General features: G+C 36.0%; 1 protein-coding gene across 1 annotated transcript in view; it reads left to right on the forward strand.

Moving 5' to 3' along the window:
* The first annotated feature begins 1411 nt into the window (after window positions 1-1411).
* Window positions 1412-18398, forward strand: part of LOC142339021 (uncharacterized) — a 57504-nt gene continuing 40517 nt past the window's right edge. Inside the window, exon 1 of the mRNA XM_075388637.1 lies at window positions 1412-3378. Coding sequence (XP_075244752.1) covers window positions 2723-3378 — 656 coding nt within the window. The 5' untranslated portion in view covers window positions 1412-2722. The remainder of the gene's footprint in view (window positions 3379-18398) is intronic.

Here is an 18398-nt window from a genome sequence, read left to right on the forward strand (position 1 = left end):
CTGTCCCTAGGAGTTACGCTTCTAAGACTGCTTAATAGCTGACAAAATCCTTTCAAAGGTCCGACTGTGAGACTGCAGTCTTTGTCATTTATTGACCCCTAGAGTATTAAGTTGATCTATTGTATACAGATACAAATCTTCTATTTGATCTCTTTCAACGATGATAAACGGAAGTATTGTCTTAAAAGTGAAGAACGAAATTCCACCTACAGATGGTCTTATGATGATTGGTTTGTCCTTTTGAAATATGATCATATAACATTGCGCTATGTTTTATGACACTGATCTTTGCAAGATATTGCATGAGGAAGCAATTATGTCTACGTCTATTCAACTTAATTTTTCGATTGTTACGCGTACTTGTTCCGAATACAATTCATAGCAAACTACTACAGTTTTCTTGAGTTAACATGTATTGCAATCGAATAGAGTTAGAGTAATAAGCATTTTTTGGTAATAGAAACTATGTATTTTAATATTGATTTTGCTTGTAAATTGTATAGCAGTTAGCCTATGGAGTAATTAAAAGGCGCCGCAAAACTTTCATTTTTTCAATAAAAATGAAAGCTATATAGCTCGTGCCGTCACTACATTACTGCTTAGTTTCATGTCTCTTATTCTCCTGTTGTCTCGACACGATTGAAGTCAAAATATTTGCTGCTTCGGTGCTTGTCATGCTTGGAATGCAAACAAACAGCGTTTTTGAAGCCTACTTGCACTGATAAAAAAATATAAACATCGAAAAAATTATTTGGTAAAGTTTTTTTTTTGCTTGGCGGTATTAAAAAGTGAGTTTGAGCAAATAGTGCATTGTATTGTGTAAATTATTGGCAGCAGTGTATACTTGTTTCCTCATTTTATGTATATAGTAGTATTGGTGCTGTTTTATCCCTATTACATGATAGTAACACGCTAATTGTGACATAATGGCACCGTTTTTGCTCCCCTTTCAACTTTTTCTCGCGCTCTCTATTAATTTTTGGAGCTAGCTTTCAATAGACTCATTTATACCATTATTACAACTTCAGTTTACTTGTCATGTGCATAATTTGATATCTTAATATCCGTGACGGATTGTTATAAGCTTTTTTAAAAAAAATTAACAATTCAAATCTTACATTTCGAGTTAGACTTACCATAAAAATAATATCCGTATTCCAGAACCATCATATCTGTTACTTTAGTGCGTACTTTTTTATTAGGAAATAACTTGGTATATGCTGTGCTAGTTATGAACACATATAATCCTGGCTTCAAAACGACTTTTTGTTAGATTTTATTAGAATAACGAAAAGAAAAACAAAATAGTTGTGTCGCTTTAATGCCTTGCAATTGTTCTAAGAAAAGAAAAGCTTCAGTCTTTGGGGAAAACACGCTTGTTTTATGTTGAACAAAGGACTATTTAAATCGCGTTTAATTTTATTGCCATAGAGTGGTGTACGTTGTTTATTATAGTCGTGTTCGATTTGTGGGATTGAATTGAAAATCCATTATTTTTATGGCTTTGCTGCTTCTTTTTATTTAAGGTTGGTGCCGTTATTGCACTTGTGTGATTATGTTTAATTCCGTTGACCTCTTATCACAATTGCGTAACAGGGCGCTTAAAAATGACCAATTTTGACTCGGTGTGAACTTCACTTACAAGAGTGAAAAATTGTATAGCTTTTGTGACCGTGTTTTAGTCTTGAATGCTGATAAAATTGAACACTTGATCATTGTGTTATTTATGGCCAAGTGAAGTATGAAAAATTTAAAACATATTTATTCTGCCGATCGATCAAATTGCACTTACTCACTACTTTTTTATCATCTATTGAAAAGCCACACGTTGTTATATATTCGTCGCTTTTAGCATACGCACACATACACGCTTCATAAGCCATACATGTGTTAGTAGATACACACACACACACACATATATATATATATATATGTACATGTATTCATACGAGCATGCATACGAGTCTATACATAGAAAGAGTACGATTGTATAGAGTGAGCTTTGAGTTTACAAACACCTGGTGTTATTGTGCTGCCACTAAAAAGGATCGTAGCATGCTTAAAAATTAATACCAAGAAGCCTCTTTGTGCTTTTAACGCCACAACCACCATCCCATATCAATATAATATCGTTACCTCTCATTTATTTCTGGCCTTCCGTAATTACTCGGAAATTAATCTGTGTTCTGAAACGCCACCGCCGCTGTTGAAAATTGAGCGCTCATTTTTCATTCACCTAAGTCATTTCTGTATGCGTAGCATTTCTGTTACGGTTTCTTGATCCATGAATGGTACAAAAGAACAAACATTACTCGCCGTGTTTTCTATGAAGATTGTAAGAAAACTGATATTACATTCGGTTCAAAAGAAAGCTTTATTTAACCTTTTTTTTTAGTTTCCCTCTGAGCTGTACAAGGTGCAGTTTTTCTCCCCATTTCCTTCAATAACTGCCAATTCATTTTGTTTATTTGGCGTAAAATATTCTTGTACAATTTGCACATTAGATTGAGTGAATTTGCTCCTCCCACTGCACTTTTCGTTCACTTAATTGATTGCTCCCCAGAGTTCTTTAAATTCTCTCATAAACCTGCTCAATTTTATTCTGCAAGTACTTAACTTTAAAAAATAAGACGTCTGAAGACTTCTGGAGAGAACCGTTTTGAGTTATTCTGACATCCATTTGAGTTTCTGGCTGATTGTTGTGTATCGTTTCTGCTTCACCATGCTTGCCAATATAGTTCACACCGCCACTGTTACCTTGCGACAGTTTCTAACTTGCCTCTTATCCGGCAGTCATTGCTGCTCCGGTGAAGCGGACATGAACCCAGACAAGTCAGCTCATGAGCCTGGTGCCATTTTTAACTGCATAGATAAAAGTGGTTGCGTCACAGGGTCTACTACTGACAGGAACTACTCACCAAGTGCTCATTCCAATAAAGCATCTCACATTCAAAGTGCCAGTGTGAATTCTGCTGCGTCTGAATGCTATAAGAAAAAATCAAGTGGCACTACCTCGGATGGTTACCAAAAGATTAGTACAGTCCACTCCTTATCTGGCCTTTCTTCGTCCAAAGTAAACTCGAATAAGTGTCGCAAAAGAGGAAAGACGAAAGTTAGAGTGTCGCTCAACATGGACCCAAGATCTTTCAACCCTTCCACGGGAAGTACTGTAACGGAGCCTTCATCAACATTCATCTCAAATCAGACATTTAAGGGGACAGAGTCTCGGAGTTACACAGAAAATGGCAGTCGTTCCAACGTCAATCACCACAAGTCATCTTCGGGAAGTTTTCACACTGTGGTGGAGACGGTTGGCAAAAGTAGAGTGGCGTCTACAAGGACTAGTTCTGGGACATGGGTGGGATTCCCGATTTCTGAGTTAGTAAAATTGTTGTAGGTTACTTAAAGCAACTCCAGTCTCTTAACACAAATTTATTTGCTCGTATTTTAAAGGAAAAAAGGAGATAATTTAGATTGTTTCCGTGGTTCAAATCTGTGCGAAGCAGATTTTTCAATTGGTTAGGTTGTTAATGACTGTTGTGAAGAGTTGTCTTTACGGGGCAGCCTATAGGCTAGATTTTTTGGTTTTGCTTTCAGCTCTTTTTTAAGCGTGTGCGTTCAGATTTTGCCCAAGATTCAAGAAGTCATGCGGAGATTTATGTTGTCATCAAAAGTTCAAGTTTTTTTGTTCGTGGAGTTGTCTAATGGAGAAAAGGGTTTCTTTTCCAGTGACATCCATCAAAGTTGACAAAGAGCTCCTTCGCCTTTCCCCCCTGACATGTATCTCACATCTGTTATTTTTCTGTATTTTCTAATAAGTTCTCTGCCTGCATGCTGACGTCGCTGTGAACTTATTCTTGTTATTAGTGGCATAAATCCTTCTATCCACTGTTAATATTTAGTTCTTAACGAGAGTACTTAGAGGTATTCCCCCTTTCTCCCTGACACTGATATTGGGAAACAGCGACTGTATTTTGCTCGCATCTCCCCTTTAATAATCCAATTGTCTTCCCACGCTTCTCATGATTCCATAGTGTGGTGGCCAGTAGATATGGATGAATGGTGGATGCATGAATGCGTGCAAAGTTGACATGTCTGGGTAATTTGTGTCTATTTGGCATCTATTTGCGAGTCTGCCCTACTTTGTCTTCTCCTTAGTCTGTTTCCCAAAATAGAAGGGAGAATTTTCAACTGGCTGCATTTCCCAGTCCTTCCTCTTCCTCTCTATATACTTGGATGATTGAATTGGCTTTTGAAATCCTTTTTGTAGACTATTCAGTCACATTTAGTCCGTTTCGGTGCACCGCTTTTGATTATTGGTTAGAGAAACGAGTTCAATCGACTGTTTTTGTCACATCCTGCAATGTAAAGAAATAAACAATTTTGCTTTGGCTCTGTTATCCTCATCAAGTATCTACATTTCCATTATTGTTGAAACAAAGCTAACCTATCTTCAAAGCAAAATCATCTTTTTGCGGCTCAGCTTACCTTTTAAATTTTCTTTTATTGCCTGTTTTAATTTGTGTCTGTGTTTGTAGGTCGAACCTGCTGGTCGTAAAACGACGTGGGTCATAGTAGCTTATACCGTTTTGGTTGACCAAAGTTCATGCTTTTATCCATCATAATTAATCATTATCTTGCTATCTGTTTTTGGCACTATCTGCCTCACGTTGAGCAAAATACAAAAGATTTATCGCCAATGAGAAACACATTTTGGTAAAACTGAATGAAATGGTTTAAAGGCGCTTGTGACTATATCACTTATTAAGTCTTATGGTACTGTCGCACTTCTTATTTGACAGCAGCTTAATATCTTCAAAGCGTGACCTGTAAAAAATTGAATTGATGTATTTTTCATTCGCTGATTTGAAACCAACGTTTGATCGCTACTGCTCTATGAATGGCAGAGCTATTTGTCTGTTGTTAACCCAAACAGAAAGCTATTAATGTTCCCAAAATCTTAATTTAGCCGATATTTGTCATCTGTTTATTGTCTCAGTGAACCATGATTGCTTTTCTGTTCACACTCGGCTTTCAACTTAGATTCTGCGTTCATTTGACTTTATTTAGAGGTGGTCTTTATTTAGCCAAGCTTGCTTTGGTCAATTAGCTATTGTTTTGCGCTATTTACGAAATTTAAATTCGAGCTTTGATCGTATTGCAATGAAGACGCTTTCGAAGCAGCGCAGTAAAAGTGGTGAAAAACCCAAATCCATCTTTAGTGGAAGTCGAACAGATTCGGAAGAAAATTGTCTAGTCCCATTACCCCGCAGCATTTCTCAATTAGATCGTTTAGATTTCTCGGACCCTGCTATGTTTCCGGAAGCAAAAAAGCAGCACTTACAGAAACGAAGTCAAACTTTCACTTTTTCTCATTCGAGAGCTCACGAAGACTCAGACCGTAAATTTGGAAGTTCCTCAAAAAATTCAGCTTCACCTGAATGGTTGGCTTATTTATCGTCATTACTGCAAGGTGTGTTTGCAACGGTATCTTGTAGAAGTTGTGCTACTGATCAAGACGTTAAGAAGAAAGACCGAGCTCAAAGATGCATATCAGTGGAAGTGGATAGTTCTCTTGATTTGCCAGAAGATAATAAGATTGTGAATGTGCAGCCATTCTGTGTAGAAGGAGGGACAGAAGATACAGAGAAGAGACAGTCTACCTCCCTTACTAGGTTGAGTCATCGTTCAGTTCCTCTTTGATTTTCACTCATGCATCGCAAATATACTAGTTTGTTCTGCTCCCCAAAGTTCATTTTTGCGGTTTTTTGGTTTGCTATTTTGTTTTATAGAAAAGTTTCCGCGAAACGGTAAGGTACACGTGGATATTTCTCTGGTTTTTTTAACCCTGAAAGAACTTCCTGTAAATGTTTACTTTCTCAAAAAGCCATTTTGAATCATCCTGAACGCCAGAACTGTAAAAATTTTGTGGGAAAATGTTTTTTAATCTTTCTGTCTTTTTTTGCTCCAAATGGTCGAAAAGTTTGAGAGGAACAATGTTGCTTTCTTTTTGATTCCATTGGGCATTGCGGCGTTAAAAATGTGGTGGGCGATATATGCTTGACAGTTTTTTTTAGCTAAGCGCGCATTTTCATTTTATTCCCAACATCGTTTTTAGCATTGACAAATGCTGCCTTTAAATCTACAAAGCGTTACATCGGCGCAATTAAAGAGAGAGAGTGAGTGAGTGAGCGAGTGAGTGAATTCCTCTGAGTATAAATAAACGTCAAAATCTAACACATGACAAAAATTCCTACTTTTAGAGTTTAAGATCAGAAAGCGTCAAGTTATCTTTGAATTACACATAAAACTTGTACACTCAGAGAGGACAGTTTACAAATCCGACTGGATCACTTAGCACTGCCCCTAAGTTTTTGTTACAATTGTATATGAATGTTCAATAAAAAATTCTCTTGTGAAAGATAATAGTTGGTTGCTTTGTTAGCTTCGGAACAGGCGTGTTGTAAATAATTTCACTGATTTCCTTCAACCACGCTGTTTTGCTTTTGTTGTAGATTATTTAGGTAACTGAAATTGTGATCAATTTTACTAGCAACGGATTGCAATTCAATAATTTGAATAGAGGTCACTTCTAGATATCGGGGCTGCCCATCTGACTCGATCTGCACAAGTACCGAATTCTTATTAGTGACTTTTCATTGTTTTGTTTGAGTCTCCTATTTCAAAGATTTGTCGTACTTGCTCGATCGCCCTAGAATAAAATCTGCTTCTCATTTATTTGGATTCCTGTAACTCGTAGCAAACCCTTCGTGGTCCAGATTCTTTCCTTCTGGTCAAAATAGACGAACTTTGCGGTTACTGGTGGTGGATTGAATGGCCGTTCTTTTCGCAAGGGATGGCACCCTGTAAAGTTGCACGGTTCAATTAAAAAAGCGCGGGCACATTTTGGATAAGGTCAATGGCATCTGAGAGAGTTGCATTTGAACTAAACGATAGTTTACGAAAAATTAAACTCTTTCGATTGGTATCTCTCCAGTTGATTAACTTTAATCTTCGTTTCTGCCACCTCAGATTCCTATTCGGCAATTCGTGTGTCTTATGCGAAATTATCTTTGATTAGGGTTTTCAAAATTTCCTTAGATGGTTCATCAAGACTCACTCATGCAATTTTTTCATCAGAGCCTCCATGCCTCGCTGGCTCATCTCTAAAACTATTTAATAAGTTTATCAAAACACTTAGGCTGAGAGTTTGTGCTCAGAAATTTGCTTTAAAGAAGAAAACTCACTGCTTCTTCAGAGTCGTTTTTGAATACTTTTTGAGACGCTAGGCCTTCTTGTGCCCTTTGGGTGGCTTTTTGCGTGGAGTTTTTTTTCATTATCAAACAATTTCAGGTGTACAATCGAAATTTTCTAGATGAAATACTTCTTTTGAAGGGCAGCGAAATGTGCATAAGCGAGGGCGCTTTTATTTTTGGAGCTATTCTTGTAAGAGTTACGTTTTATCTAAGTTTTTATATGTGATCATAATCTTGATTTTTCACTTACATGGATCGTGAGTCTTTATTTACCACGTGGAAACGTAGTCTGTGGTGTTAAGTTCCTCAAAAAAATTCATCTTCACCTGAATGGTTGGCTTATTTATGGTCATTACTGCAAGGTGTGTTTGCAACGGTATCTTGTAGAAGTTGTGCTACTGATCAAGACGTTAAGAAGAAAGACCGAGCTCAAATATGCATATCAGTGGAAGTGGACAGTTCTCTTGATTTGCCAGAAGATAATAAGATTGTGAATGTGCAGCCATTCTGTGTAGAAGGAGGGACAGAAGATACAGAGAAGAGACAGTCTACCTCCCTTACTAGGTTGAGTCATCGATCAGTTCCTCTTTGATTTTCACTCATGCATCGCAAATATACTGGTTTGTTCTGCTCCCCAAATTTCATTTGTGCGGTTTTTTGGTTTGCTATTTTATTTTATAGAAAAGTTTCCGCGAAACGATAAGGTACACGTGGCTATTTCTCTGGTTTTTTTAACCCTGAAAGAACTTCCTGTAAATGTTTACTTTCTCAAAAAGCCATTTTGAATCATCCTGAACGCCAGAACTGTAAAAATTTTGTGGGAAAATGTTTTTTAATCTTTCTGTCTTTTTTGCTCCAAATGGTCGAAAAGTTTGAGAGGAACAATGTTGCTTTCTTTTTGATTCCATTGGGCATTGCGGCGTTAAAAATGTGGTGGGCGATATATGCTTGACAGTTTTTTTAGCTAAGCGCGCTTTTTCATTTTATTCCCAACATCGTTTTTAGCATTGACAAATGCTGCCTTTAAATCTACAAAGCGTTACATCGGCGCAATAAAGGAGCAAGAGTGTGAGAGAGAGAGTGAGTGAGTGAGCGAGTGAGTGAATTCCTCTGAGTATAAATAATCGTCAAATTCTAACACATGACCAAAATTCCTACTTTTAGAGTTTAAGATCAGAAAGCGTCAAGTTATCTTTGAATTACACATAAAACTTGTACACTCAGAGAGGACAGTTTACAAATCCGACTGGATCACTTAGCACTGCCCCTAAGTTTTTGTTACAATTGTATATGAATGTTCAATAAAAAATTATCTTGTGAAAGATAATAGTTGGTTGCTTTGTTAGCTTCGGAACAGGCGTGTTGTAAATAATTTCACTGATTTCCTTCAACCACGCTGTTTTGCTTTTGTTGTAGATTCTTTAGGTAACTGAAATTGTGATCAATTTTACTAGCAACGGATTGCAATTCAATAATTTGATTTGAGGTGACTTCTAGATATCGGGGCTTCCCATCTGACTCGATCTGCACAAGTGGTGCCGAATTCTTACTAGTGACTTTTCATTGTTTTGTTTAAGTCTCCTATTTCAAAGATTTATCGTACTTGCTCGATCGCTCTAGAATAAAACCTGCTTCTCAATTATTTGGATTCCTATAACTCGTAGCAAACCCTTCGTGGTCCAGATTCTTTCCTTCTGGTCAAAATAGACGAACTTTGCGGTTACTGGTGGTGGATTGAATGGCCGTTCTTTTCGCAAGGGATGGCACCCTGTAAAATTGCACGGTTCAATTAAAAAAGCGCGGGCACATTTTGGATAAGGTCAATGGCATCTGATAGAGTTGCATTTGAACTAAACGATAGTTTACCGAAAATTAAACTCTTTCGATTGGTATCTCTCCAGTTGATTAACTTTAATCTTCGTTTCTGCCACCTCAGATTCCTATTCGGCAATTCGTGTGTCTTATGCGAAATTATCTTTGATTAGGGTTTTCAAAATTTCCTTAGATGGTTCATCAAGACTCACTCATGCAATTTTTTCATCAGAGCCTCCATGCCTCGCTGGCTCATCTCTAAAACTATTTAATAAGTTTATCACAACACTTAGGCTGAGAGTTTGTGCTCAGAAATTTGCTTTAAAGAAAACTCATTGCTTCTTCAGAGTCGTTTTTGAATACTTTTTGAGACGCTAGGCCTTCTTGTGCCCTTTGGGTGGCTTTTTGCGTGTAGTTTTTTTTCATTATCAAACAATTTCTGGTGTACAATTGAAATTTTCTAGATGAAATACTTCTTTTGAAGGGCAGCGAAATGTGCCTAAGCGAGGGCGCTTTTATTTTTGGAGCTATTCTTGTAAGAGTTACGTTTTATCTAAGTTTTTATATGTGATCATAATCTTGATTTTTCACTTACATGGATCGTGAGTCTTTCTTTACCAACGTGGAAACGTAGTCTGTGGTGTCTTCATATATGAGGATGAGTTACAATGAGTTACAATTGCAGCCTGCTATATTTCTTCATATTCAATGGGATTTGTTTGAACTCGATACTACTTTAAATTTGTTCTTGATGCTGAAATTGGGATAACCATTATAAGAAAAACTTCATTGAGGAATTGCAGGTAGTTTTAGAGGCATGCACAAAGCTTTCAGTTGTATTGTCATTACTAAACAATCTTATTTAATTTTAGCTTGACCCTTCGGGCAGTTATTGCTTGTAGCACAAGTAGTATTTTGTCTGGTGGTCGAGTGGTTTTGAAATCATGAGACATGTGGTGCGCGTACTTTGATTGATCATGCACAATGGATGTCACACTTAATGGAATGCTCTTTTCGAACATCAAATGTGGCGCCATAATGCATTATAGTTGCTAATTTGAGCCATCGAATAATGGAGTGACTGTTTGTTCAGGAAATAGTGTGACCTTTTATTGTCACGTCATACTTCATTTTGATTGGCCATTGTGGTCATACCAAAGTGGTAGAATCAAGGTTACACAAGCACTGAAGGTCATACCTCTTTATATGACAAAAGAGGGTGTTTCTTCAGATGGTTGTGCGGCACTGTTGCAACCATATGATTTGGATCATTATCAACCCTAGTTAGTTGTGGTCACTGCTTTGTTTGAACAAGAGCGGGATCTTAGAACTTACTTGGTAACGAGACTTGAAGCCTTTCTTAAGATAAATTGTTACCCTCCTTGGCTTTCACGTTGACCTAAATGTGGCCACATAAGAGACTGCGATTAAGGCAACGGAGAAATAAGCATGACTGCTTTTGGAAATTAGAAAACAATAATCATTCAAACCACGATACCTTCATAGTCTAGAAGTGCACATGGTTGCTTTCTGGATTCTGGGGTCCATTACAGCCCTCCTCCTCCCCCATACCCCGCGTAGTGGTCATATAACCTTCCCCCTCTCAATCTTGGCAACTATACCATAAGGGCGCTATAATTTCGTGGGGGGGGGCTATAATGGGGAAAGACCCGCTCTCTGCTGTGCGTTGGCTTGGGGAGTTAGTGGGGTTTGTTGGTTTTGACAAACAAAACCTGACATGCCACAACTAACTAATCCTCTGGCCGACCAGCATTTGTTTTTGCGGAAGGTGTTTTGCTTTGATCTTATCGGAGCATTTAGTTTGCCAGGATTTTGAGGGAAAACAAAGCCGGGGGGAATGATAATAATACAGACACTCTCGAATGAATTTTTATCAAACACAGCTTATTGAGCTGACCTGTTCTCTTAATTTATCAGTTGAGGTACAAGTCGTTACTACTATTCACTATTCAGATCTATTTGAATGCTTGTTAATCGCGAAACTTTTGGAAAACGCTGGCTGTTCAAATATTGTTCCTTTTTGTTAAAAACCAACAATTAGGTTTTAAGTTGTATCGAAAGTGTTGATTGGAAGTTTTGCTTATGGTTTTGTTAGAAGGAATTTATTTTTAACATATATGAACTACTACAAATAATTGGAGGGCGTTTCTCTTTGATAATAACGTTATACCAAAATCGGTCTTCAACTCAAATGCCTTTAAACTTATTTTCTTGTAACATCGAGCAAAACTTTAAAGATTTAGTTTTAAACTGTCGTTAATTTGAGTGGCAACCGCTCTTGGTAACATTTTCCAATGATTCGAAATTTCTACTTATAGACGAAATTTCCTAAATAGATGTAATTAAACAAACAATGAGAAACATGACATTTTAATTCTTTTTCGCATCGCTCGTTGGTCGGCTGGTTAGGTAACATGAGGTAGTATATAGTCTTTAAATGTCAGATAAATGCGCACAATGCTATAGATGGCTCACGCATTGTTGCTATCTGGGAAGCATTAGATATCCCAAGCATTCGAAATTGAACAATAATTAAGTATGAGATGACGGAAAATTGACAATATATAAGATGTATCAGATATAACAGATATATACAGAATATGAAAAGTAACTGTATTTCGAAAAATGCATAGATCACCATTCAAGTGTGTTAATTTTTGATAGATGCATGTACAGTTTTTTGAGCTTAAAACTAGGGGGTGCTAACTTAGTTTTGTATGTAACGAATTACTTGGATGTTTTTGATATTAACTTAAATGATGAGATGTATGACCTGAAGTTTGAAGTTTGCACGTTCTTTTTAAGATGACTGCAAATGACAGTTAATCAGTTAAGTGCCATTATGTTGTAGTGAAGTGACAGAAAGTGCTTTTCATGTCATTGACATTTCTATTCCAAATCTCAGTCGAATGTGCGCAGAATTGTGACCTGTTGACCTGCCTTGATCGCCCATTTTTGATTACTTAATTGATTGGCCTCCAAGTTTTTTAGCGCCCCTGTTGTGAGATTTTATCACAGTTTAAAACCAGGAGGGTCGGTAATGTGAGTTCGCACATAATGTTCCGACCCCGCTCATCTACATTTTTCACTCAATTGTCTACCAAATGAGGAAGAGATTAAAAAATTACTATATCGTTCAATAAAACCACGAAATGAATAAAACATTTTACCTTAGAGGGCCGATGAGACCTGTTATTAATGTGACACCCAGAAAAGACGGTGATAAAAATCAAATAATTACAAAAATTAATTACGATCAAAAGTTGTTGTCCTTTTTTTAAAATAATTAATTACCAAATCAAAACGGCCTCAGATAAAACCTAAACTAAAGAAAAATAACATGTCTTTCATTAGAAAAATTATGCAACTTTTCCTCAATGCGATAACAAGTTGACAAGAAAAGAGCAAAAGGGCAAAGTTTGGAAAAAAACGTTGCCTTTTTTGAAAAAAATTAATGTCAAACTGATTAAAACCTTATGTATCGATTGAAATCACCGAGAGATTCATTTATACCTCCATAGAAGAAAGCGATTGAGACCTTCCATTATCCCGGATATGTCATACGAAAAATAAAGGGGAAAATAAAAATTCAAAATTTTAACGAGAACGGTGTCCCAGCCAATTGAACATTAAGCTGTTCCCTAATAACATTCATATTTGGTAATTGCATTTTTTCGAATGGCACGAGAACCGCCCAATATTGTGATACTGTGAAAAATTGGGCAAATATGCAAGAATCACGAATTTTTGAATGAAAACTCGTAGTACCAAGAAGACAGACCATTTGAGGAAAATAAAACAGTTATGATGAGCAAATTGTAGTTCACTCGATAATGGATGTGACATGTCTGTAGAGAAGCTAAGCGACAAATTAACTAAGATTGGCAAAGCTCGAAAATCCATTGTCCTTTTTTAAAACAATTATTTTCAAAATTCATAAAACATAAGCTTATAACTAAAAGAATAGACAGTTTATCTTGCAACGTCTTAGAAAACTAATTGCGCCTGTTATTGTTTGCACTAAGTCATAGGTCTACAAAATAACAATCAATATTAGAATTACTTTAAAAAAATTCAAAAACAACTTCATGAAACCACTGTTATGGTATTAACCGCGAGAAAATGAAATCTTCACTTGCGTCTCCCTTGAACATCAAAGTCCTTTGTTTAAAAGGGCTATCTCAAAATGACTACAAAAAGAACCGCAAACATTGAAAGGGATCTTAAACTCACAAATTTCTGAAAATTATTGTTTACGCCCTAGAGACATCAGTAAAAACGTTTAAAAACAGAAATTTTTGTTTGTTTCAATTAAAAGTTAACGAGATCTCTAATTGATTAGGCTAAGTTAAGAACCAATACGAATTTGTAAAACACGAAAAGGTGACGAAAACCAGAACCAAAAATGAAAAATTTTCGAACTTTTACTTTTTTAAACTTGTACTATTTATGAAAATTAATTTAAAAGGCAATAAAAACCATTAGCTATATACGGATATCACTTTTTGAGATCATTTATATATCTATAGTTGGCCATTGAGACCTTTGATTGCCAAAGATATATGGCATACGACATCAAAAAATAGCAACAAATACATGAAAAATATAAATACTACCAAATTCTGCAAGAGAACTTTATCGAGCGCTTAAAATCATAAGTCATAAATCATAATGTTTTCAAATGCGTATTTTTTAGCGTTTTTTCGATTGGATTTTTCAGTAATGTGACATTTAACCACAGAAACAAAAAGGAACAGCAAAATGGGCAATTATGCACAAAAATCAAATTTTGTATGAAAACTCGTAATACCAGAACCAAGAAGCCGTCAGTAATGGAAAACCGCCTCAAAGGTTAGTCTGTGTCTTATATTAAAGAAATTTGACCTCAATTTACTGAGAATAAGCCAAAAGCTGACAGAAATGATATTAAAAATTTTGACTTCCAAAGTTCAAAAAAATCAATGAAATTTTCTTAAAACAGTTATTTTCATTGTCATAAGAGACAATAGATAACACCCGAATGCATTGTACAGGTACAGTTGCACCTGCTGAAGGAACTATTTTGTTCTTTGATCAGTTAGAATTAAAAGACCAGATTGCAAAAAGAACAACAAATGAAGGCAAAACAACACAAGAATTCAATTAAAGTTCACTGAAACTCTCCAAAGCGATAAAAACCAGTAATTTTTTTCTGAAAACAAACTGTGTCTGCTTTTGGCCTCATTGTCACGTAATTGGGTGCTGTCACTAATTGATCCGTGCAGTCAGCATTTTGTCACCAATTAACATCAAAAAACAATAAAGGCAAAGGCAAAATATTAAATAAATTTAGAAATTGACAAATTTCTGTGAGAATCCATGATGAGATCAAACCTATCCCTGATTTTGCCGCGAGCCCAAAACGCCAAACAATTGTTCCAAATGTTTGAATTAGATCACTTGTGAAGTTGAATATTTCGAAAATAAAAAAATGATGCATTTTGTAAAATTATTGAGTTAAATTTGCCAAAAAGGACAAGACTTTTATAGGGCGCCTAGGGTAAGTTAGCTTTCTTTTGGAGTTCACGGAGGTTGTGTCAGCTATTTCTAGCCCTCTGCTTCTGGCAAACTTACACAATGTGCACCAGAAAAAGAAAATTTTGTGCCATTTTTGATGTAAATTTTCTAATTTTGAAAATTTTGTATAAATGTCAGCCAATAAATCTTCAATCAAACAATTCAGCAAGGCTCTTGTATCTTCAATCAACACGATAACGCTCTATTACAAAAAAAAATAAATTTTTATAATTATATTAGCAAAATTGAGCAAAATTTTATCGAAAATTACAGAAAATGTGAATGAAAACTGTCGATTTTGTCACAATTTTTAACCTCGATAACTCTGTGTAAAAAACGAAATTCGAAAAAAATCTTTTCAATTCCATATTCTATGATGTACGTGCTTACTTATGATACGACTCACAATTAATATATCGATCGGCGAAAATCGACTGAACAAAAAACCGTTGAGTATATAGTTCCTCCCTCCCCACTAAAGTGAAGGTTGGTTTAATTAGCTAACGTTTCATTATTAATAGCCGCCTCAGCTTCTCAGCCGGCTATTATATCGCTCCTTATTTTTTTACATTTGAAACAATTTTAATTGCCTTGGGGGCGCTGTCTTCACACTTTTTCAAGATCTGTGCACACATTTTCTTGATTTTTGAAGTCAAATTGGAGTAGTGATTTTGGTCGCGCCGAAACAGGAAGTGGAGCGAAAAAGCGAATGGTTTTGCGGCGTGACAATTTTTCCCTCTAATTTTATAGTAGAACGAGAAAATGGTTTTTGAACAAAAATTCGCTTTCTCGCTAGTGGTTTTTGTTCGCATGCGGCAATTTCACTTCGATTTTTACTGTTTCTTCTATTTTTTGGAACAGATTTTTTTCTAAATGATTTTTCAATCCATTCATAGTTTCTTCTAGGTATAGTTTTTTGTTAGAATCAGATTGACATTTCTCGCTAGTGGTTGTTTGTTCTCGCTAGCGGCATTTTGACATTGATTTTCTGTTTTTTTTTTTTTGTTTTTATTTGATTTTTTTAAGAATTGTTTTTCCAAGTCACCCACAGACCGTTCCAGGTCTAGTTTTTTGTTTAGTCAATGAAAATTTTTTGAATTGTGCGTCAGGACTTGTCCTGTTTTTTACAATTCAAAAAATTTGAATTGTGCTGGGGCGCTGTCTTTAAGTTCTGTTCACACATTTTCATGATTTTTGAAGTCAAATTGGAGTGGTGATTTTGGTCACGCCGAAAGAGGAAATGAAGCGAAAAAGCGAGTGGTTATGCGGCGTAAATTTTTTCGCTTTAATTTTAAAGTAGAGTGAGAAAACGGTGTTCGAACAAAAATTCGGGTCTCGGCAGTGGTTTTTTGTTCACATGCGTCAATTTCACTGATTTTTACTGTTTTTTCAATTTTTTGGATCGGTTTTTTTCTAAACGTTTTTCCCAATCCATTTACAGCTCACTATAGACCTTGTTTTTTGTTTGAATTAAATTTTAATTTCTCGTTAGTGGTTTTTTGGTTCACATGCGGCATTTTGACATTGATTTTCTGTTTTTTCTTATTTTTTATCTGATTTTTCTTTTAAAAATGGTTTTCTCAATTCACTCATTGTCCATTCGAGGTCTAGTTTTTCTGTTTGGTCAATGAAAATTCTTTGAATTGTACGCCAGGACTTGTCCTGCTATGTTTTTTTACTTCGAATAAAAGTTTTTCGCTTTACCTTAGTTCACAGCCTGTTCAACGTTTTGCGTGAAATCCTTTTGACGTCTCTAGGCTAGTTTCACTCTGCTCTCATTCTGCTCAAAATGCTTTTAGACAGCAGTTGCTCAGCAAAGCAATTCAAAAGGAACAGAATCAGTATTTAAAAAAAAACGAAATCAGAAATAGAAACGGGATAAACCCATCAAGTCCGATTTTAGATGCCCGTTACTCGAACTTTGTTCTTAGTTACCATCTCTAATGCTTATTGGTATTGATACTAGCCCCTGTGTCGTTTCAGTGCGAAACAGGAGTATGTTCAGCTCCAAAATGACATCAAAATAGTTTGCACTTTAACATTTTTTGTACGAAAATCATGTTTTCACTCGTTATTTCTCTTCTTTCAATCCCAATCTTGGTTATGGTAATGTGAACGGCGGCTATTTTCCGACAATCTGCCGGGTATGTTTTGTTTATTTCATTTGCCTGAAATTTAATGGATGTGTTGTTTTCAGATACTTTTTGCGATTTGATAAATCACAGCTGCATGCGATGAGTAGAGAGTTCAGACAACTCATGGTGATTATCGACGGGGGAATTATTTTTGACTTTAGTCAGTAGTTTGAAATTTTTCGAGTACGATAAAAAAATATGCTTAGATTTTAAAGATAAAAAGTATTGAATATCGAGAGTTCTAAAGACAGATTGCATAGTCGTAACATACAGGAGCTGAAATATTTCCATATTAGGTCATTTTTCTTATCAATTATATGCCACATATTATTTTTCCTTTTATGGTCCCTAATAACGGTTAGGGATTAAACCACTCCCGCTGAGTAAGGAATGTAGTTAATTTGTAGGCGTTTCCTGTTTCAATATTGTGCCTCTACCATTATGGAAATGATGTTGGTGTAAATTGAGGTGCGGATTTGTTTGATTAACGTTTCTAGCCTCTCTCGGCCTAATTAGCAGTAAGCAGTTTATGGGAAATAGTTTTCAGCTCAGTTCATTATTAATCTGTCGGAATAGCGGGACATTCGGCAACATATTAAATGTCTGATGCCCTTTTGATTTGTTTCTCATATTTAGTGTTATCGTATTGTGTTATGATTGCTCTATATTGGAAACAGTTTTTCTAGACGTTGAACAAACATTTTATTGCCTAATTTACATTATAGCCAACAGTCAAGCTTTAAAAACAATTCTGTCGTTTTGTATTAAAGCTTGTAAGTAGTATGTTGTTAGGCCTCGCATCGTATCCACCCAATTAAGGAAATCAACTCAAACTTACTGAGTTTGCACTTGTGCTTAGTGACCGTGTCACCTGAGGGAACAACCTTGTAAGGTAGAGGATGTTACGCATGTTAATGGAATACTCACAAATGAGATTGGGAATAGGCAACCAATCAATCAACCTATCTACCTGCAACTGCCTCTCCGTCTAATCTGACTTGTTAAAAACAAATGCATGTTATAATACTAATAGATGTGGGTGGTGGTTGTGTATGTAGTGCTAGTGCGTGTATTATCTTCCCGTATCTAGCAATGAGGGTTATTGACAAATGGGGTGTGCATTATGACGTTAAGGGGTTATGTGTACTGATGGCACTCTGTCTATTGTTGTGTCTGCTATTATACAAATACTACTGCAGTTTTCCCCCAGCTTTTCCAAGTCGATTCCTTGGAGTGTTCTCGGGAGTGTTCTCGTTTAGTGTTGTTAATTCTTCCCAGGGGAAAATAACCTTTGCTGCAGTATCGTTTAATCGTATCGTTTAATAAGTCAGGCTTTTTCGTGTTTATTGCTAACATGCTCAACTTGACCGACCAAAATGTTATTTTATTGTGTTATTTTCATACCTTATTGGTCATACTTCAATATGAGGGCTTTTGTCTTTTTCACAAGGTGGTGAATTCATTGATTGTGTTGCCTTGATTCCAATTATTTGCAGCAATGAGCGTCCTTCTCTTTCTCTCTGTAATCTGGTCAGTTCTGGCCAGTTATCTAGTCGGAATTACAGTAATTGAGCTCTTACATGTAATGACATTGCAGTAGTGCCACTTGCATTATATA

Source organism: Convolutriloba macropyga, chromosome 5 (assembly GCF_964194025.1).
Source record: "Convolutriloba macropyga chromosome 5, txConMacr16.3, whole genome shotgun sequence".
Classification (NCBI taxonomy): domain Eukaryota; kingdom Metazoa; phylum Xenacoelomorpha; order Acoela; family Convolutidae; genus Convolutriloba; species Convolutriloba macropyga.